This window comes from Protomyctophum bolini (genome assembly GCF_963924005.1).
Source record: "Protomyctophum bolini genome assembly, chromosome: 16".
NCBI lineage: Eukaryota > Metazoa > Chordata > Actinopteri > Myctophiformes > Myctophidae > Protomyctophum > Protomyctophum bolini.
This window is the reverse complement of record NC_137877.1, coordinates 16722591-16744853: the sequence shown is the minus strand read 5'-3', so window position 1 is coordinate 16744853 and position 22263 is coordinate 16722591. Positions and strand designations below refer to the sequence as shown.

Sequence of the window (22263 nt, the reverse complement as noted above, 5' to 3'; positions counted from 1 at the left end):
AGTGTCTATCTGTGCACGATGATCTATACTCAAAATAAAAACAAAGATATAAAACCAGCCTCCTTTGAATATGGACTTTACATTTACTACATTGTTTTCTTTAGCTGGAAATAGTAGAAATAGTCTACCAAAATGTTTGTTGTGCCTATATTAGCTTCATTATTAAATTCATTGTTTTGACTCTCATTCCCAGAAACTCACATGACTCAGTGTTTTCAGTCTTTGGGAATGAGTTATTGCCAATGTTCATAAATATCGATTGCACTGTCTTAAGCAATTGGGATAGCAAATCAAAATGATTCAATTAGGGGTGGAAAGAATTAATGGAAAACAACCACTAGAGGTCACAATTGATCAAGTTTTATCTGAAGTTGAAGCTATAAATGGGGACTTTTATTGTATTTCTGTGACAGCTAGTATCAGTATATGAGGGTTATATTAAATATCTTCAGTTACTTAACAAAATATTGACATCACAATCAGTGCTCGATATGTTAACTATAAAAGAGAAAGGAATTCAATGTTAAAATGTCACACAAAAACATGCAATACTGTTTGCACAAACAGGGATATAATAATTCTTAATGTATCATTGGGTTTATAGTTTTAACAATCATTCAAAATAATCCGTAACATTCCATATGTATCCTAAACATTCACCTGATGAACATACCGTAGTCTGTCAGTGCAACTGCAGAATTCATGGTAGCTTAATGCCAGCTTGAAACCATTTTCATTGGTCGGAGGGAGGCCTACTGCTCTTGCTCTTGATAAATGTGTCCTTGCGTTCCAGAGTTACTGTCCTTTTGCCAGCCGCCTGGTTCAGTTCACTCATATCCACCCCCGAGTCTAGGCTAGTATCACGGCTTTCTGCTGGCCTCTGTCTTCTCTGCTGCTCTGAGATGCTACGGTGAATCTCTGCTGCAGGTTTGCCCTCCAGCGACACAAACCACGCCCGTGGAGGGAGCGGAGAAGGGACGTTCCCCTGGAGCTCTCCGGGGATTAAGGCACCTGAGCAGGAGTGCCTGTTGTCCCCGATTGTCTTCATTGTGCCTGGTTCCGACACAGACACAGCCACAGCCGGGAGGCTGAAGTGGCTTCTGGAGAGGTTAGTGATAGACGGGGCCTGCTGGGACCCCTCTGGGCCTACAGTCTGTCCCTCCATGTCATGCGTCTCATTCTGGGACAAGGAGGGACCTTTTCCCAGAGTCTGGGTGAAGTTGTCCGTGCTCAGCGGCTCAACGGTAGCAGCGGTGTTCGGCAGGGAGGCCGACTTGCTCCACAGATCTGTTTGCTCCTCCAAGTGGAAGAAGGACGGGGCATGAAGGATGGCCATCGGTTGGTTGTAGAAAAACAGATTATCCGCCACAGACAAGGGAACTTTCATCTGCTGGGAAACAACATCCGTGGTCGTCAGATTATCAAAGTCGTCAATAGGATCTGGTATTCCATGTCCCGCTGCTTTGGGGCCAACTATTCTATTGCACTTGGAAAGAATTGAGTCATTGTGGAGATGGTCTTTCTCTGTGAATGTCTGGTTCACCTCATCCATCACGTGGTGACAAGAGACTCCTGAAGATACTTCAAATAGCTCATTGTCGTAGGTCGAGGTGGTCTGGTCTTTCTTCAACGCTGGCATCAGATCAGCATGGATCTTCTTTGACTTAATCTCACTGAGAGAACCTCTGCCAGAGTAGGGAATAATAACAAAAATCAGACCCGTCTTAAGTGAGTGTTACTGTACTGTACTGTACTGTACTGTACTGTACTGTACTGTACTGTACTGTACTGTACTGTACTGTACTGTACTGTACTGTACTGTACTGTACTGTACTAGCTCTCATCCCTGCTCGGACCCAGGGACACAGCCAGGGACCCAGGGACACACATACTGTACAGGTAGCTGTAATAAATGTAATAATAAGGATAACAATGATAGTTCCACTGTATCCAGTTACTCAAACTGATTTCAGCTAGCTAGTTTACTCAAAATCACTACGAAAGAGTAGTTAGGATTAACTTTCAGATGATGCAGACAGTGCTGGTTTGTATGCCAAACATTCTTGGTTACCTGTGATGACACAACACAGCCAGCAACAGACAAATGATAATGACAAGCGTTCCTCCCAGGACAGCCATGAGAAAAGACCAATGCTGTGACATCAAGTCTCCGGTCCCCACAAAACCTAGAATACAGCAGGGAGGAAATAAAGTCATTCAAGTTTCCTTTTTTTTCCTTTTTTATTACACTTACTATGCCCAGTTTTGTGTTTTGTGTGTACCACATAGTAATGATTTGATTGGCTGAGCACGGAATGTGATGTATGATGATGTAGGTCGATAAGAGCGCCCCTCACTTCAGACAAGTGTGATGTTCAGCAATAGGCACACCTTCTTACACCAACGGAAACAACTATCTTTTCACTCGCACTTTACAGCGTGAAGCTGCTTTGTAAAACGATGAACTGCGATGAATTGCTATTTATTTATTATTTATTGGTCCCCCTCATATGATGTTTGTACTTTTGTACTGTATCTTGTTCTACTGTCTGATTATGTGATGTGAATGTGTCTTTTTGTATGTCCGTTTTAATGCACTGAAACAAATTCCAATCAATCTGTTGACATGGCAATAAAAGTCTTGAATCTTGAATCTTAATGTATGTGGTCAGTGGCATTATGGTCTAACCCAGAGGTTTTCAACCAGTGGTCTGGTCATTTTTGTTAAACATCTGTACTAGAATATAGAAGAATTGTTATTTTGATCAACATTTGCCTGTTACTGTATGATATCTCTCCTAATGGTACCACATCAATATAGCATGGAATTGTGGACAAAATGTTATCCAACGATAACAACATTTTCTAAGTTTTGGGTCTGAGAGGATAATAAATCTCATAAAATGGCTCAAATTCCAAATATATATTGAGCCTTGACATGAAAAAGGTTGAAAACCACTGGTCTAATTAACCACTAGATGTGAATGCTTACCGCTGGTGGGTGACAGTGGTGCTGCGATCCAGTAGCCGAGGTGAGGAGCGGTGAAGCTCCACATCAGTTTACCCTCCATCTGCTTTACCGTCCCAAGGCCCTTCCTCATCCACCCACCTACGTATGTACATAGAAAATAGTATTTTCAGTTAAAACAGCATCTGTCTAAAAGAAAAAATTCCTGCATTCCGGGTGACATTTAGGCTAATATATACCTTGTCATATTGTCACCTTCTTAAGGGCCGATTCATACTCCTATTTTAGCGCTGTTTCGGCGCTGTAGTGCCGAAATGATTTCGGCTCGTCAGAAATTTTCAGTAGCACCGAAGAGCCGACTTTAGGACGGTACCCGCCCCCCCGAACCTCAAATGACGTCACATTGTAGGCTCTACAGCGCCGAACCGACTTTGATTCGGCTCTAAAATAGGAGTATGAACTTTTGTGGTGAAATGATTAAGAAATATCCTATAGTTTTTATTTTGGATCAGATTAAATTAATTCCTGAAAAACTTTAGCCCATTAGTTTAAGAAGGTGACAATATGGCCCTTGCAATATTGCTTGACAAACAGATGTGACACAAGCTTGTCAAACGGAAAGGGGTTTGAGTGAAACAAGTCTCACGTCTAATCGTTAATTGGATGTGACAGCTAATCAATGAGTAATGAGTGACTATCATCTATGACTATCATCTATATGGCGTGGAGTGTAAATGTTTACAATATTATGACATGATGGCATTATGATGTCATTAGGATCGATTGAAATCATGTCCATACGTGTCATATCTCCCCCCTCCCTACCACCTTGATTGCTTTGAAATTACTGATCGCTGCAAGCACGGCAAAGTAATCTAAATGTCTTCAAAACAAATTACTGGATGAGCGTTTGACAATATATCCTTTCTTCTTCTCTCTGTCGTGCAACATACAGAGATAATGTATTGTATTTTAAGGTTACACCTGATTTATACTTAGTTATGCGGCAGTGTCTCACACCAAAATATTGTTGATGTGAGACATGATGGGCAACCATGTAGTCTATAAATAAATAAATAAATCGAAAGGTTAATGTATAGTAGCGAAAACATAAATGCCCAATTTTTCCCCCAAAGCTGCAGACCATGGGGCAATTTACACACGCCTTTATATCTCAGCAACATGACAGAGATTTTTATGACCAAGGCCATGCAAATGACACTAGGCCTGATGCTCATGTATTTGGCTCGGGGCTATGAATCGTAACAACAGTACACCAAGGTTTCCACATGAAAACATCAACATTGAACAAACACAGGCTGCGTATCTAGGTCAATCACATTATTATGCCAATTCCTTGATGGACTTATCACTGTATGCAGCGTCTTTTGTCATTTTCTCCTCTTGTCTCATTGTTCATGTCATGTGTCTTGTATGTTCAAGGTTCTTTATTATTTGTCTCCCGAGGAAGTTGTCTCGTTGTCTCAAAGTCCAGATAGTGAGAGGAATAACACAGGCTGGGCAGACGGTGCAGCCTTGGTTCTCAGCCCGGAAAGCACCCTCAGTTGATTGTGTGTGTGTGTGTGTGTGTGTGTGTGTGTGTGGGTCTGACGTTCCAAGCTGATTTCCATTCTCCGTTCGAGGGCACTGAGTCTTTCAGAAAGTCTTTCCAATTGGTCCTGCTTCCGATTAAGCTCAGCTATAGCCACAGACAGACATTTTTAGCCAGTGATTTAGACGAGAGGCAGTGTAGAGACCCGTGGTAGGCAGGGAATACAGGCAGGGAGGGAGAGAGAGAGAAGATAGATGCGACCGCCTTGTTCAGAAGCCAAGAGAAGAGAAGGACTGACTGCTGACTCGATAAAAAATTTCTGTGTGACAATGGTCGTTTGAAATTTAACGTGGATGACATAGGACTGGATGCGTTCGCAGCGTATTTTGTCGGCTTCAAAATACTTCCTTTGATTGTCTAAACTTTCTTAATTTCATAATATATTATGTTAAGTAGAAACCTCAGGCATCTAACGATCAACGCAGACAGCACACTGTTGTGATCACACATTTTGGACTTCAGGGTTTCTGACCAGGTCTTGGAACCCACCAGTTGTCCTGTTGAAGAACCAGGCTGGGACAGCATTGGAGGCCCGGGGTCTATAGTTGTCACGCACTGGGAGGACGAGCTGTATGGATCCATTGATATGGACCTCCGTCTCACTGGAGAAGAGGTGGATGCTGGCAGCTGCCACGGGGCGTAATTCAATGCTGGTGTAATCTTAAAAAGCAAATGAAAACAAGGGAACAAAGGAATGTTATACGAAAATAACCTACAAGCTCACAACGTGTCTCAAAGTGAAACGTTGTGTGCAGATTGCCTATTTGCTAATCAAATATTGCCTATGTTTTACCCCTGGGGACTCCTGTCAACTAAGTATATTGTTTTTATTATTATTTTTTTCTTTTTCTCTAAAGCCTAATTTTGGGAAAGTGAAATGGCTGTATTCATGTCATTAAATTAACTTTAGCCTGAAAGAGCCCTATGCTTTGTCTGGGCATAGACTGCCATAGAGGGGCGGGACAAACTAGCGCTGGAAACCGACGCCAACTTCCTATTGGTTCACCAACCCGAACGTGTGAGCCCGCCTCCCCTCCACCCACTACCCTCTTCCTCCCCAGTAGAATGCAGCTTTGAATTTATTTTGAAATAACTAAAACAAAAAGGCGGAAACAAAAAAAGATACAAATGTGTCCGTGACGTGACCCACAAATGGGTCTCGACCCAGTGTTTGGGAAGCGGTGCTCTAGGTCTGATCTCTCGCTCACTCACCTGATTGTCTGCTCAACACGCCCACTGTGTGGAGGAAGGCATTCTCCGCTGTTGACAGTTTGGGGGCGGTGACGTACGCCTGGAGAGAGGCCACGTCGCTGTTCTCTGTCAAATGCAACAGCTTCTTAGGAAACCGAGCACTGGGGAGGTCTGTGGAGGCAAAGCAAAGCAATAGAATTAATTGTCTTATTACTGACACAGGGAAACATTGAGGGGTAGGCACTAGGGATGTCACTAAAAATCATGCAACAATGTATTTTATATAGGCCTAGAGACGCACAATATTGAAATTATGACCGATCTCCAATTATCTGCGGGTTTCATATCGGCTGTCGACAGATTCCTATATATTTCATTATTAAATTATATTTATATTGAGCTCAAGTGTTGATTTTCATTTTTTTGTTGTTTTTGCACGGTCCCACCCAACCCCACCCCATAGTGCCATAATTTTACTGTTGAGCTCTAACAGAGAGCATGTCTGAAACTGGGAAGGCTTTAACTTGCATGCAATATCGCCTGTCAGCCACTAGGTGTCCTACCTGACCACAGGATCTGAACGTTTCAATAGAAGAGCACCTACAGCCACTGCACTTGTGTTACATTGTCTTAACCCATTCTGACCTGAGATCAGATTCTAAAAATGTCTTCTACATCCTGACAGTTTTCTGAAAAAGCTATGTTTCTATGTCAGTCGTTCTTTTTGTTTTTCAAAAATAGCAACCTACAAGCTCGTAGCGCGCCACCGGGCTTGTAGATCTGCTATTTTTCAATAGCTAAAGCATAACGTAATGCTAACGCCAAAAGGGGTTCCCGACCAAAATGGGTTTTAAGATACTGTACCACAAAGATAGGTAATTCACTGGGTTCTTCTGACCATTCTCTCTGCACCTGCATTTAGTAAGATATTACTGGTACTGATAAAAATGCTGCAAACAAGATTATGTTTTTGCCTCCGTTTGTCTGTATGTGAACAAAATAACGCAAGATTGAACAAGGTGGACCCTCTTGTAAACAAGTGTAATGCTTTATTGGGTCGTCCACTCAAGGTTAACAGTCTTTGTATTGAGTTGTGCTTGAAATGTACTGTAATTCTGCAAACTGTTAATAAATATTTCAATCAATCAATCAATCAATCAATCAATCAATCAATCGTGTGTTATTTCATGACATTTTGTGGGAAGGATAACCTTTGGGTTGAAAGGGTCAAAGAACAAGGTCACATTCAAGGGTAAGGCAGAAATTGTTCACTCAGATCTAAGGTGGAAATTGATTGACAGTTGCCATGTTGGTGGAGCTATCCATTCTACTTTGTTCTAGTTAATCAAGTGTCCATGCAGCGTACACAAACAAGCACATACCAGATGTTTTGCCAGTTATAAGGACAGAGTCTTCAAATAGCCATATGTTGCCTTGATTCGAGCCATGTAGTGACAGGGACACAGATGAAAATACTGCAATCAAGAGAAATGGGAGAGAAATGCATGCACATTCAAAAATCAAAATTCAACTACATAGCAGTGTGGCATGATATTTCCTTGGTAAAAAAGGATTGCCTACAGAGACAAGGGTCTCTATTCACAACCATTGCCATGGCTATTATGTCTTATCAGTATATTTAACCCATTTGGGCATGAGGCTGATTCTAAAAACGGCTTCTAACGGCTTCTAAAAAATAAATTTCTGAAAAACGTAATAATAATTATGTTGCTATATACTGTGCATTGCAACGCAACCCAAAAATGGGTTCCCGTCTTGAAAGGTAAACTAAAAACCCCAAAAAGGTTCAGAGAAAGAACTGAAGAGAATATCTCATACACACACACACACACACACACACACACACACACACACACACACACACACACACACACACACACACAGTACAATTACAACAGCATGATAGCTGATAGGGGGAACCGTTCTTTAGAAACCATAATATATTAGCATGCTCTAGCATCACATACAGTATATACACACACTCTACTCTACCTCCCACACACGCAGCACACAAATGGGTGGTGCACTCGACAACCTTAACTTGCAGGCTCATGTAAAGGCTGAAACATATCATTTAGATTGTATATTATGTAGACATAGCATTCTATAGTGTATACTTATAGTTTCATTGTACAGATATTCTGCTGTTAAACGGATGTTAGGTTCTTAATTTACTTATGATCCTTGATGACTATTTTCTATGCATTTGATGTATTACCTCGTGTTATTCTTGCTCACTGTAAGTCACTCTCGATTAAGAGCATCTGCAAAATGCCTAAATTGTAAAGTGGGCTCACTTGGCACTCTGCTGGTCTTCCAAGGCAGCATCGTAGGGATGTATCGGTCCCTGCTGGCTACTATGGCAACGGGCAGGCCAGCTCGGTAGGGCACGTGAAGCAACACAACGCCGTCCTCCCTGGCGACTGCCACGTTAGTCTTGGTGTAGTCGACAAACACCTCCACCACGGCTTGGTCCAGGGCGTGGCCGTCCAACGCGTCACTCACCTGGACCTTCAGCGTAAAAGTAGAACCTGAAAGGAGGATGAGGATGTTAACCCGTTTAGAACTTAGGTCGATTTTTTAATTAAAAAAAGCTTCTAAATCAGCTAAAACAGCTTTCTGAAAAACCTATGTTTCTATGTCAGTGTTGCTCACACTTTTTCATGTCAAGGACCCACGGAATTATGTGAATTTGGCCGCGGACCCCCCATCTGAAAATACATTGTTCCAGGGTCCCCGCAGAAGCAAATATTTGAGTTACAAATGTTCACGGTGCAATGGGGTGCATGAATGAAATGAATGAATTATGAAAGAATATATTTCAAAGATTTGCGCCACATTTTCAAGATATATAAAAAAAAAAAGAATAGCAGATACACAAGCTTGTAGCTTGGCACTCGGTGCTGCGCTATGAGCTTGTAGATCACAAATTCACAAATTCTGTTCTTTCCAGTATAGGGCTATATATTTTACCACAATTTAGGGCCACAGATTTTACCACAATTTAGACAAGGGACGAAACAACTATGGATCTAATTTTAGCTAACCTAAGTGAGTCCAGTTATCAGATCCAAGGACTTATTAATGGCACTGATCAAAAACTGAATTACTGTGTTCCGATTAACTATTAACGATTTGGTCTGGAATACCCCATGCTTGATTTGGATCATCAGTGCAATTCAGTGCACATTTCAAAAACAGTAACTGTTGCCAGCATGCTGGCTTCTAAACATTGCTTTCCAATAATGTAATTGTTATTTGAATGACATGATCATTCAAATACAGGTGTTCAGGTGGCCTACCAACCAAACCACCAATTACACAAATAGGACAAATTCTCAGATGGTCTATCCGTTGACCTCTTCTGTGGTATGAGGTATAGCGCTGCATATGAAATATTAAATGTAGTTAGTGAATAATAAAAGGCCTTGAAACATGGATGACACAGAGAAGCAAATCTCTGTGTGAGGAAAAAAAACAAAGCAATCGGACACGGTGGAAGGGGAGAGGGTCCACGTGCTGCTCAGCAATCATCAGTACAACATTGTGGTGGGACTTCACACAGTGTGTGTTATACTGGCACACGTGAGTATAGCCTGCCTATCTCTCTTCCTAACGGCCATTACCCTCGCTCGGTCAGCTTGATGTGTTAAATGAAGCATCGTGCCAGTTCAGGCAGAGCACTGAAGTCATGCATGCATTGACTACTCTCCAGCTGAGCTCCTGTGACAGTTCATCCTCACGTTGTTTAATGCAATCAGATCAGTTTCTGCTTGGATGTATGGGCTGTCAAGACCAGAAAGTAGTTTTTTGCCACTCAATTCAATTTCAATTCAAAGGGCTGCATGAGAAAACATACGTTTACATTGCCAAAGCAGAAAGAACAATACAACAATACAGCAATACAATCAAAACAAAAATTATGTACATTTCAGGATCTTCAATAGATCAAATTCTATGTACCAAGATCACTCGATGCAGGTATAGTGCAGGAATATACACAATGATTAGTCTTTAGGGTGGTTGTGTTCCATTTGATATCCTTCTCCTATCACAGCAATTCACTAATCTTGCTGCTGTGTTTGCACATTGTTGTACTTCGCCCAGCAGATATGGGAGTTTTTTGTCATTGGTCATGTTTTCAAAAGCTCTGTGTGTGGTTGTAATCTGTGGGAAGTATGTGTCTCTGATGTCTTGGTACAATGGACAGATGGTTAGGAAGTGTAGCTCGGTTTCCACTTCATTTTGTGTGCAGTGGGTGCATAGTCTGTCTTCTCTCGGGATACAGGTCTGCCTATGACGGCCTTTCTCGATCGCGAGACTGTGCTCACTGAGTCTACTCTGTACTGTACCTAGTTAAGATTTTTCTTTGTTTTGGGTTGGTCACGGTGCTCAGGTATTCTGCCACTGTGTATTCTCTGTTTAGGGCCAGATAGCATTCTAGTTTACTCTGCTTTTGTGTTGCTTCTTTCCAATGTGTCAGATAGTTTTCCTTTTGCTGTTTTATAATTTGGTTTAGTCCAATGGGTTTTCTATCTCGTGGCTCTGTTTGTGTTTGTGCCCGAGTTCCAGGGCCAGCTGGTTGAGTGGGCATCTCTCTAGAGTTTCACTGTGTGTGAGTGCCTTGTTATGGAGTGCATCTAGGTCACTTTCTTTTAGGTGGTTGTAAAATTTAAGTGCTCTCTTTTTTATTTTGATTATGAGTGGGTATCGTTCTAATTCTGCCCTGCATGGATTATTTGGTGTTTTTCGCTGGGTACGGAGAATGGATTTGCAGAATTCTGTGTGTAGGGTCTCGGTTTGGTGTTTATCCCATTTTTCAAGGTCATGGTTTGCTAATGGTCCCCAGATCTCGCAACCATAGAGAGAAATTGGTTCTATCACAGAGTCCAGTATTTTAAGCCAGGTTTTAATTGGGATGTCTATTTTGATGTTTCTTTTGATGGCATAGAATGCCCTTCTTGCCTTGTCTCTCAGGTCCTTTACAGCTTGGTTGTAGTTCCCTGTGCTGCTGATGTTTAGGTCAAGGTACAGTAGGTATAGTTTTTTGTTTGTTCTAGTGGGATTGTATTTAGGAAAGATTGGTGTTTTTTCCACTCAGTAGGCGTTCCCGCATTACTTCTGGGTACGATGATGTCACGTGCATTGCCTCTATTCTACAGTCTACTACTACTCTACTCTGTACTTTTTTAAACTGTTATTAAAGTATTCGATCAATCCAAAAAAAAAAGATAATGACATGAAAGTGTTTAATGTATACACCTTTGTATGACAAAAATCAGGCTTTAGTAGAATATTTTACCAACTGAACATGGAACTACAGTTAGTATGGCTTCTAATCTCCAATTTCCTAAAGTATTTTTCTTCTTTTAGTTCTGTTTTCCACCAGCACAAAGTTGTTAGCTCATAAATTAATTACTATCGGCAAGTGGTATGGTATTGTCAGTCATACTACAGACTTCACTATACTATACTATACAGAGCGACAGCTTGGCTGACAACACTGAAGAGCTCAAGAACCTGATGTTGGTTAGGAAATTGTGGAGGACAGCGATCCAGGAATCCCGAGTTGGTGTTGGCTACACCTCACTCTCACAGCAACTAACTAACTATGGACTATACATGACATGTATTGTTTGCGTAGCTAGACAATATCACTGGGCAATTTACATTGCAGATTGCAGAGTCTGCCTACGCAAGGCTATGTACAATGGGCATTATTGGCCAAACATGACAGAAGGGGGTTGATAAATCGGCAGATTAGTGTAATCTGCCCATTGGCCGAATGAGCCCCATCACAAAGAGTATTATGGAATAGGGAAAATAAAAATGTGTTGTTTTAGGCCACGGAGACATAATTCTGAGGACTGACTATAAAAGCCTTGTAAAAATGGGTAGCACGTTCAATTAAGCCCATGTATGTAATGCATTACAAACATACCTAAATGTGTTACTTACTTAAACATACAATAAATAATGCATAATGATCTGCTTAATGCCTTTATATACTGTACATGACCTCAACTGTGAGGTTTCCAGTACGATCCCGGGCTCCCCAGACTTAGTGTTGAAGTGTCCTTGAGCAAGACTCTGATAATTGCTCCTGATGTGCAGGTTGGTACCTTGCATGACCACATGGCTAGGAAAGGCAGGCAGGCTTACTTTCAAGTTTCAACCTAGAATCCCTAGTTATGTCATTAATATATAGGCATTATTCAACAATTGTCAATAATTGAACTGAACTGAATAGAACAGAACATACATCAGGCTTAAGTGGCAAAACATCCTCTATACCTAACAGATTACTTCCATGTTCCATCGATAATCACTTGGCTCAAAGATGCTTGAAGTTATCAATTCTTGCAAGGTAACTTTCTATTTAAAGGCAGTGTACCAAAAAATATTATAGGACGGCTTACTTTGGAGAATAACACTGTTGATTTGCCAGGCAAGAAGGAACAGAATCGTGTTGAGTGGTCAACTCTCAGAGACTCACAGTCAGGACAAACAGATGGTCCCACAGGGACTTATCTCTGATAGCCACCAGCCTCTCTCTCTCTCTCTGTGTGTGTGTGTGTGTGTGTGTGTGTGTGTGTGTGTGTGTGTTGGAATTAAGCCATGCATTCTGACAAAAATGCGTCACACCCCTTGGCATGTCGACCAAATCGGCCTAAGCATCTCTTGCACAGGTCAGCAAATAACAATTCCAGCAGAGATTTGAGACAAAGGATTCTTACAGGTCTGGGCCTGGTAATTGGAGAGGAGTTGGGGGGGGCATGTTGACTATATGAACAGCCCTGTTTTCAGCCCTGTTTTCAAAGAATTCACTATACTCCATGATGTTTCTCTCATAGTTTCAATTATGTGTGGAAAACAAATGGAGGTTGTTAATCTCAGCATGCAAGAACTGACCATCTGGTACAAGAAAGGTGGCTTTTGTTCAGAGTCAGTGGGTAGTGAACCTCCCTGACAGTGAAAGATGACAGTGTGAGACAATAACAGATATACAAGCTCACAACATGTCACATTGAGGCGCATTGTGAGCTTAGACCTGCTATTTTCGGTGACGACATAACTCCGACCCTATGGGAGAAGAAAGGTGAGCTGGCCGTGCTGGGACTTGAATCACTCATGGCCGCAGAGGGGTACAATGTGGCTAAAACATAATCTATAATGGAGGGAGATAAATATGACATTTGAGTCATTTGAGTAAATATCCCATTCACTTGTCCGGGCACAAAAGTCACTTGTCCAGAGCACAAGCACACAAATACATTTTAAATCAACTAACTCTAAGTTGGTTTTGGTGAATACCGTACATATGTTTGAATATTCTGTTTACAAGTTAATAGACCAGATATTGTCCTCTAGTTTCATATCCATCTGAAAGTTATGGCAGAAAATGTGTGTTTATTAAAATATCACCACTTTTCCATGAGATTCACACAGACAACATTCTCTGTTAGCGATGAGGCCGAACCTGAAATGACTGCTGGACTGAGCGGAGTATATATGAAAACTCGCCTTTGAGAACAGTCGATGTTTGGGAAGCGCAAACGTATGGGGCACACAATTGGCAGGTGCGTTGCGATTGGTGTGGGGTAATTTAATCACACCGTGTGCCCCATACATTTGTGCTTCTCAAAGGAAGTTTTGCTATGTTCAGTCCTGCACTTATTCTGGACCCCTCGTCGGAAAGAATGTCGTCCGTGTGCAGCTCGTGGAAAAGTGGAGATATTATAAAACACACGTTTTCTCCAGGAGTTTGAATGAGGACAATATTTGAATCCAAGTCTTAGAAATGTATTATTAGGTGAGTAAACACACAGTGCAGAGCAGATTTATGCCATGCATGTTAATCTGCTAACCACGCGTATGGGACCGATCTATGCTCTGCATTTGGATTACATGAAATGTACAGTGTGTAAGATCACAGACATTCTAGGGCTAACAAGTGCAATTCGATCGACATGCATACTTTCTCAATAGAGCCATGCTGAATAGAATATTGAACATGTTTCATGTTATTTTCATGTCATTCATCAAGCCATAAGATTGATCTCGTTTAGCACAAATAAAGTCTTGATGATGGCCAAATAAGTGATATAGGGTAGTGTTTCCCTTTGAAAGTAAACAGAAAAATGCACACAAAGTGCACAAGTTTGTGTTGCAAGTGCAGACGGTGTGCGGGTCTTTGTGCACTTTGTGTGCATTTTTCTGATTACGTTGAGCCCTGCCTATGCACCAGTTTCAGAGCATATAGGTGTGCATAAGACTTTGTTGCCTTTGAAAGTAAAGAAATTAGCCAATAACATGAGGTTTGTTTATCCTGAAACTGAATGGCGGACAACAAGTGATTATTAGCAAAGGCAGACAATATTATTTTCTTGGCTGCTATAAGAGCATCACAGAAAAAGTGAAATGAAACCAAGAGTCACTTGGTTTCATTTGTGACAAGTACATTTTAATACACTTTTCCAGAAAGATGTATTACTTGTCCTGGACAACAGGACAAGCCTTAATTACTTATAGCTTTTTTTAAACAAATTACATGGAAACGTTTGGACGTAAAACCGCCGTAAAGACAACAGTTGAAGAGGTTAAAGAGATGGACTTACAGAATGAGAAACCGAATAGATGAAACTCGAGTAAATGGGTCTCAGAAATACATTTAGTAGCCTATAAAAGTAAATAATGATATGACCGATTTGTCCATGCCTTAATTGACCAGAGGTTCCCAAACTTTTTAGCCTGTGACCCAAAAGAGAAATTGTATGTCTCCCCCTGGGACCCAAGTGAAAATAGCAGATCTATACGCTTTGCACCGCTACTACTAGTTTTCTAATTCATGAAATGTCTTTGATTTTCCTTTTATTTCTTCATGAAATTACTGAAAAAGAAATCACTGAATATGTTTTTAATTCATGAAATATTTTTATTTTTTATGCTATTTGACCCCCAGGGGTCCTTGAGGGGTCGCCATCTATATGATTGATTGTTTACCCTAACAGCTCTGTATCACTGAGAGTTATTGCTTATTGGGGTCCAAGGCCCTAAATTAATACCAAACTCGGGGCCCTTGAGAAATCAGTTTGAGAAATCACTGTCTGCTGTATCATCATCATCATCATCATCATGGGGGTGAAGAATGGGAATGTATGCCTACTCGTCTCCCACGCATCATGAATTAGCCATGAACTGTTTAAAGAGGAAGTCACAAATCCCTCCATTCAGCTCCTCTCCTAGCCTGCTGTAAACAACAAGCAATGTATGTGTGTGTGTGTGTGTGTGTGTGTGTGTGTGTGTGTGTGTGTGTGTGTGTGTGTGTGTGTCATATGACTCACTCACTCTAATGTATAGATGTCTCTGTTCAAATGACATGCGCAGATATTACAATAAACACATATCTATTCTACACTATTGTGTGTCCCACTTCTTTTAACTGTCATTCCCCCCCCCCCCTATAGCCTATTTATTTCAGTCGGCTGGAAAACAACAATATGGTGAATCGCCACCATGCTACAGCCAGGGTTTTTCGCAAAGTTGTTCTGATGCAAAACAAAAGGAGCCAGATGAAATGCAGAAAACGTATCAATATGTATATGAAATACATTTTTAACTAATTACCGATTACAAATTGCCTCTAAATTCCAAAACGACGCTATAGGGAGCTGTTATAGGTAGCCTCGATCGTAGCTCATAGTAGCCCTGAAACATGACTATACGAGAGTCATGAACCATGGCTATAGGTCCAAGACTCCATAGCTCTAATGCCTCAACGGCAGCAGGGCATTAGACTGTCGATCATAGGTGTCAAAAGACATAATGTATTCTGTAAAACCACGTAGGCTAATTAAGCTACAAACCTGCGGATGAATCAACGCGTTGTTCAAAGTCCTGGTGCTGATGTTGTTCAGAGAAGTTCCCATCATCATTAGGACGCAGCGTGCGTCCAGTGAGGTATGAGTACTCGCTCGCCGTTACAGCCTCGAAGGAAACCAACACAGATAGGAAGAATATTACTTGTCGTCGCATGACTTCAGATAGGTTTATAGGTCTGCGGCAGTCTGCAGTACACCAGAAGTAACTGTGCGTGTGCGGATGGTAGCCTAGCTATCCAACGCCATATTCAACTCTTTATTGCTGTGCTTCCTGCCTGCATGGCTGTCACCCTCCCTCTGACTGTCACCACTGACTTCTCTCTCTCAGCAGAGCGGTGACTGTAGACTAGGAGAGTGGCGTCCATAGAGTAGAGATAATAGAGACGTTACCGGATTTCTCCTCCCATCCACTTGCATGGAGTTTCTCATGGCATGCTCACACAGGGCATGATCGTGCACTGCAGAGCATATCTACTATCTAGGAGTTTTATTGTATTGGTTTGCTGAACAATCTCCTCTACACAGTCCAGTTGGTGGCGGTAATGCACCGTAAATGGCTTGTGTTGGCCAGAGCCTTTATATGGCTCTGTAGCGTTTGACCCGGAAGGGTAAAAATACTTTTCACATGTTTTGGTTTTTCAGTGGAATCATAATCACCGTTGGAATAATAAATGGTTATCTTGTTCAAGCAAAAACAGTGAGTCTGCAGTGCAGAGTTATGTTTTGAATGCATACAGGATACAGCAACGGTACGGGACTACGGGTAATGTCAAACAAAGGCGAAGCCATTGTGTCAGCCTGAACTTCATCTAAAGGTAAGCTAACTTTTTAGCTATGATAATGGTTATTGCTCAAGGATAATAATAATAATAATAATAATAATAGACACATTGGGGCTTTGCCTTTTTTACATTTTTTGTTGCTAAATATTGTTGGTGTATTTAGAGACTCCAACCTTTTGTTTGCCATTTGTATTCAACACAACTTGTGAACAATCTTTAGAAAATGCCTGTGTAGTGGTCTCCGAGACTACACAACATGATATCTGTCCAAAATCCACAAGAGCTGTAGCCTACTATTGTATATTGCCTATGCCTACACCCCTTATTTGTCATATTGCTATCTTGTACCATTTTTGTTTACAAAGCCTAAAAGCCAAACAGAAATTTGTATTTAATTTATATGTTCTGATGTTCAATGCCATAACACACAATTAATTGCAGTTATTTGTGACGATAATTAATTGTCAAGTAACATTTTTTACAATTATTGGGTGCAGTAGTAAGTAGAATAGATTAAGACTTCTCAGTGCTTTGGACATTTTTGTAATTGAACAAAGCATTAATTCTGAATCATTATTGCATTTTATCATGATTCAGAATGAACACAGCATAATATAGGCTATAACTGATATGGGGGTAGTAGAGTACAGTATGTTATGTTTATTATGGAGAATGTCAGCTGGTCTGGATGCTGTAGCGGTGTAGCCTACTACTATTGCAGAGGCAAAACAGGCTGTGGAGGCGGTGGCAGGTTCAGATAATTCATGTTGATTTAATAATACTGAGATATTCCCATCAGCCTGTGAATACAACTTAACTTTTCTCCCCTCTGTCACATTAGAAACGATTAGCTCAGATCACTTATACCGAATTCTAAAGACAAATGCACGGCAAGGCAAATCAATCTTGTGGTTGAATTTGTATTCTATTCAGTCTCAGGGTTACATGCGAAATGTAGAACAATGAAGGTGTGTGTGTGTGTGTGTGTGTGTGTGTGTGTGTGTGTGTGTGTGTGTGTGTGTGTGTGTGTGTGTGTGTGTGTGTGTGTGTGTGTGTGTGTGTGTGTGTGTGTGCACGAGCCCGAAATTTGAACTCTCGTAGATGTATTTGATTCTGACATTTTCAATCTACAAGAGTTCAAAGATTTATAGCCTTGGTTGCGCCGAGCAAAACCACCTGCCTCAAAGTAACACTGAACATGTAAAAATGCAAAATAATTTTCAATCTGAACTCGTAGATTGAAAATGTCAGAATCGATAAATACATCTACAAGAGTTAAAATGTTGGGGTGTGTGTGCATTTATCCAGTCAGGACCACATGCATTCCTAGTGCTCAGCAGCCCAGACTCTCTGCTGCCCTCTGAAGGACTACTGCATGCATGCCTACCATATTCACCATGGAGGACATGCTACTGTGAGTAACACACACACACACACACACACACACACACACACACTCACTCACTCACTCACTCACTCACTCACTCACTCACTCTCTCTATGGTATCATAAAGTGGCATGTATCCGGGTACTCAGTCAGTAGAGCTCTCGCCTTTGGACCACAAGTTCATGGGTTGAATCCCAGGCACCACCAACTCAGCGTATGAGTTGCACGGCTGGGGTGTGGCAAGTCATGCGGTAAGTACTGGGAGCTGATGGTAGGTGTGGCGCTCCACCTCAGCATCCATCTCCCAGGGGTCTAGTGCATTGTTACATGGACATACTCCCGCGTGTTACAGGCTGATACAGACAATACGATTCTGATTGGTTGAAGTAGCCATCTAGCCATGCTTAAACGAGCATGATGGAACACCTAATCAAACGTAAAAATCTGAAAATGCATTTTCAGACACTGAAACTGGAATAGCACTTTTATCCAATCAGGATAGAGAACGCAGTCAGGATACAGATTAAACAAGAGGAATTCTAAGTGATGACACAAATAAATGAGCAGACAAATTTTGAACTGGAACACTATAAAAATTAAGCTCGTAAATAGCTACTCTCTCCTGATTGGCTGAAATGTTGTCACCCACCTGAAAATGTTTGTTTGTTAAAGAGCTGGAGAGACATATGTTACTGAACACACACTCTATATCAATGATTACTGATTACTATCAGAATATGGTGATTTAACCTTTTAACAAAAATATCACTTGCATTACCTTTAAGTAGGATAAGGAGAATCAATCTTATCCAATCCCTAAACAGATTGTGTTGCTTTCTGCTCATGTTGCCTTCGCTCTCCTTTTTCTAGATTCTGTGCAGCCTACTGTGTGTAAGGAAGGGGTGTCCAGCTTCAATCTGGTCCAGGAGGAACCAGAGTCTTCACAGATTAAACAACAACAAGAGGAATGGAACACTATTTTGATCCAGGTGGAAGCAGAGCCTCCACAGATTAAAGAGGAACAGAAGGAGAAGCTACTTGAAAGACCAGAGGAGGTTGGGTCAATGTTGACATTACTAGTTGTGAAAGATGACGATGAAAATATAGAGACAGAGCCCCTAGCCACCACCTCAACTATATACATTAGAGCACAAGCTGACTACGGAACATCAAAACCGGATTTCCCACAGCCAGCTGTGTGTAAAGAGGTTTACACTGAACAACAGGAGAGGAACCCTGTCCATCCATGAGGACATTTATACGTAAATCCTTCACTTGTAAGGTTTGTGAAAGCAAGTTCAATACATATGGTCATCTGAAGATACACATGATGACTCATACTGGTGAAAAACCCTTTACTTGTACAGAATGTGGGAAAGTCTTTGGTCTGAAGAGTAAACTGAAAATGCACATGATGACTCATACCGGTGAAAAACCATTTACTTGTACAGAGTGTGGCAAAGTCTTTGGTCAGAAGGGTAGTCTGAAACAACACATGAGGATTCATACAGGTGAAAAACCCTTTACTTGTACAGAGTGTGGCAAAGTCTTTGGTCTGAAGGGTATTCTGAAACAACACATGAGTATTCATACAGGTGAAAAGCCCTTTAATTGTACAGAATGTGGGAAAGTCTTTGGTCTGAAGAGTAATCTGAAAATGCACATGATGACTCATACTGGTGAAAAACCCTTTACTTGTACAGAATGTGGAAAAGTCTTTGGTCTGAAGAGTAAACTGAAAATGCACATGATGACTCATACCGGTGAAAAACCATTTACTTGTACAGAGTGTGGCAAAGTCTTTGGTCAGAAGGGTAGTTAGTCTGAAACAACACATGAGGATTCATACAGGTGAAAAACCCTTTACTTGTACAGAGTGTGGCAAAGTCTTTGGTCTGAAGGATATTCTGAAACAACACATGAGGATTCATACAGGTGAAAAACCCTTTAGCTGTACAGAATGTGAGAGAGTCTTTGGTCACAGGTGGAGTCTGAAAGAACACATGAGTATTCATACAGGTGAAAAGCCCTTTAATTGTACAGAATGTGGGAAAGTATTTGGTCTGAAGAGTAATCTGAAAAAACACATGACTCATACTGGTGAAAAACCCTTTAGCTGTACAGAGTGTGGGAAAGTCTTTGGTCACATGTGGGTTCTGAAACGTCACATGAGGAATCATACAGGTGAAAAACCCTTTACGTGTACATATTGTATTAAAGTCTTTGGTCACATGCATAATCTAATTCAACACATGAGGATACACGCAGGTAAAAAAACCTTTAGTTGTGCGGAGTGTGGCAAAGGCTTTACTACCGAAGGGTATCTGAAAAGACACATGAGGACTCATGGTCAAGGTAAAATACCATTTACTTGTATAGAATATGGCAAAGTCTTTGGTCAGAAGGGTATTCTGAAACTAAGCATGAGGAAGTAAGTAATTCAGAGTGGATTATTGTGGTGTTTTTTTTGTCAGAACAAAGGAGTGTTCAGAAAGTTTACATTTTCAAAGCATTAAAGTCAAGTAACATGTTATCTCATACCAAACAAATGTATTATCATTCACTGTAATACATTATGATCTGCAGAAGAATCTACTAATGTAAACATTACCAAATAAATAATTTGAGTACTGAATCATACGCTATTGTCACTTCTCCATGCATAGTCCCTGCTCACCATGAAACATGGAATGCTTTAGGGCAGGGATACTCAAATAGATTTACCTGTGGGCCACATTACAAAAATGGCAAGGGGCCAGGGGCCAGTAGATAAAATTACGACATTAATGATACTTGATAACTTCTCTCTTTCAATTGCTTTATTTTCGCAAAATGTATCAAAGTACAATGTGCATGCACACAATATGTAAATAAATAAATGTGTTATTTGTGCAGTTATGGAAACAGCTCTTTGTGTTTATGCAAGAAAATCTTGCATAAACACAAAGAGCTGTTTCCATAACTGCACAAATTATTGCACATAACATGAGTAGCTGTTATAATAACATAATAACATAACATGAGTAGCTCTTTGCCTGCCTGCCTGCCTGTCTGTCTGTCTGTCTGTCTGTCTGTCTGTCTGTCCATGAGTAGTTATTTGTCTGTCTGTCAATGAGTAGCTGTCTTACTGTCTGCCTGTCTATGAGTAGCTGTCTGCCTGCCTGTCTATGAGTAGCTGTCTGTCTGCCTGCCTGCCTGTCCAATTGTCCATGAGTAGCTGTCTGTCTGCCTGTCTGAGTAGCTGTCTGCCTGCCTGCCTAATTGTCCATGAGTAGCTGTGTCTGCCTGTCTATGAGTAGCTGTCTGCCTGCCTGCCTAATTGTCCATGAGTAGCTGTCTGTCTGCCTGTCTATGAGTAGCTGTCTGCCTTCCTGCCTGTCCAATTGTCCATGAGTAGCTGTCTGTCTGTCTATGAGTAGCTGTCTGCCTGCCTGCCCAATTGTCTATGAGTAGCTGTCTGTCTGTCTATGAGTAGCTGTCTGCCTTCCTGCCTGTCCAATTGTCCATGAGTAGCTGTCTGTCTGTCTATGAGTAGCTGTCTGCCTTCCTGCCTGCCTGTCCAATTGTCCATGAGTAGCTGTCTGCCTGCCTGTCCAATTCTCCATGAGTAGCTGTCTGTCTGCCTGTCTATGAGTAGCTGTCTGACTGCCTGCCTGTCCAATTCTCCATGAGTAGCTGTCTGTCTGTCTGCCTGTCTATGAGTAGCTGTCTGCCTGCCTGCCAGCCAGCAAGTTGGTTAACAGAAAATAAATTGTTATGGCTGAGTAAAATAAAATACAATAAACACAATTTGCCTGAAAATAGATTACCCAGCTATGACCTTTTTCATGAAAAAAATGAGTAGTGATATGGCTGACTGAGTAAAATAAAACAATCTACCTGAAAATAGATAGCTATAACTGAAGAGCAATTTCCGCAATTACCGTTTCCACAATTTCCGCAATTTCCATTTCCGCAATTTCCGCAATTTCCATTTCCACAATTTCCTCAATTTCCATTTCCGCAATTTCGATTTCCACCATTTCCGCAATTTCCGCAATTACCATTTCCGCAATTTCCATTTCCGCAATTACAATTTCCACCATTTCCGCAATTTCCGCAATTTACCATTTCCATTTCCAACTATTAATGGCAGCTGGGTTTCATCATTCAAATAAAATAGAATTCTGTCCGTTTAGCTATAAAATTATGTCAGGGAATAGGGATACACAGTATATGTATATATGGGCAGATTTTTTTTTCTTCTTTTTTTTAGATTTTCATTGGTGGGCCAGTCATAATGGTCCCGCGGGCCTGATGTGGCCCGCGGGCCTGAGGTTGAGTATCACTGCTTTAGGGCCATAATACATGTCTGATCTTGTGATCAGTGTTGGGGAGTAACGTATTACAAGTAATGCCATTATGTAATCAGAATACTATTT

The 22263-nt window shown here is 41.2% G+C and overlaps 1 protein-coding gene across 2 annotated transcripts; it reads right to left on the bottom strand.

Moving 5' to 3' along the window:
* Positions 1-30: 30 nt before the first annotated feature.
* LOC308330752 (protein FAM171B-like) lies at positions 31-15963 on the bottom strand. Of its 2 annotated transcripts, XM_080785748.1 has the most exons (9): positions 15659-15963; positions 8090-8323; positions 7154-7246; positions 5793-5942; positions 5070-5240; positions 2993-3109; positions 2072-2186; positions 1544-1685; positions 31-1387 (listed from the first exon to the last, which is right to left on the bottom strand). In XM_080785748.1, the coding sequence occupies exons 1-9, from the start codon at positions 15825-15827 to the stop codon at positions 734-736; spliced, it is 1845 nt and encodes a 614-aa protein (XP_080641874.1). In that variant the 5' UTR covers positions 15828-15963; the 3' UTR covers positions 31-733. The 2 variants fall into 2 exon arrangements, with proteins under 2 accessions (XP_080641874.1, XP_080641873.1); XM_080785747.1 differs by having other exon boundaries at positions 35-1685.
* Positions 15964-22263: the final 6300 nt, after the last annotated feature.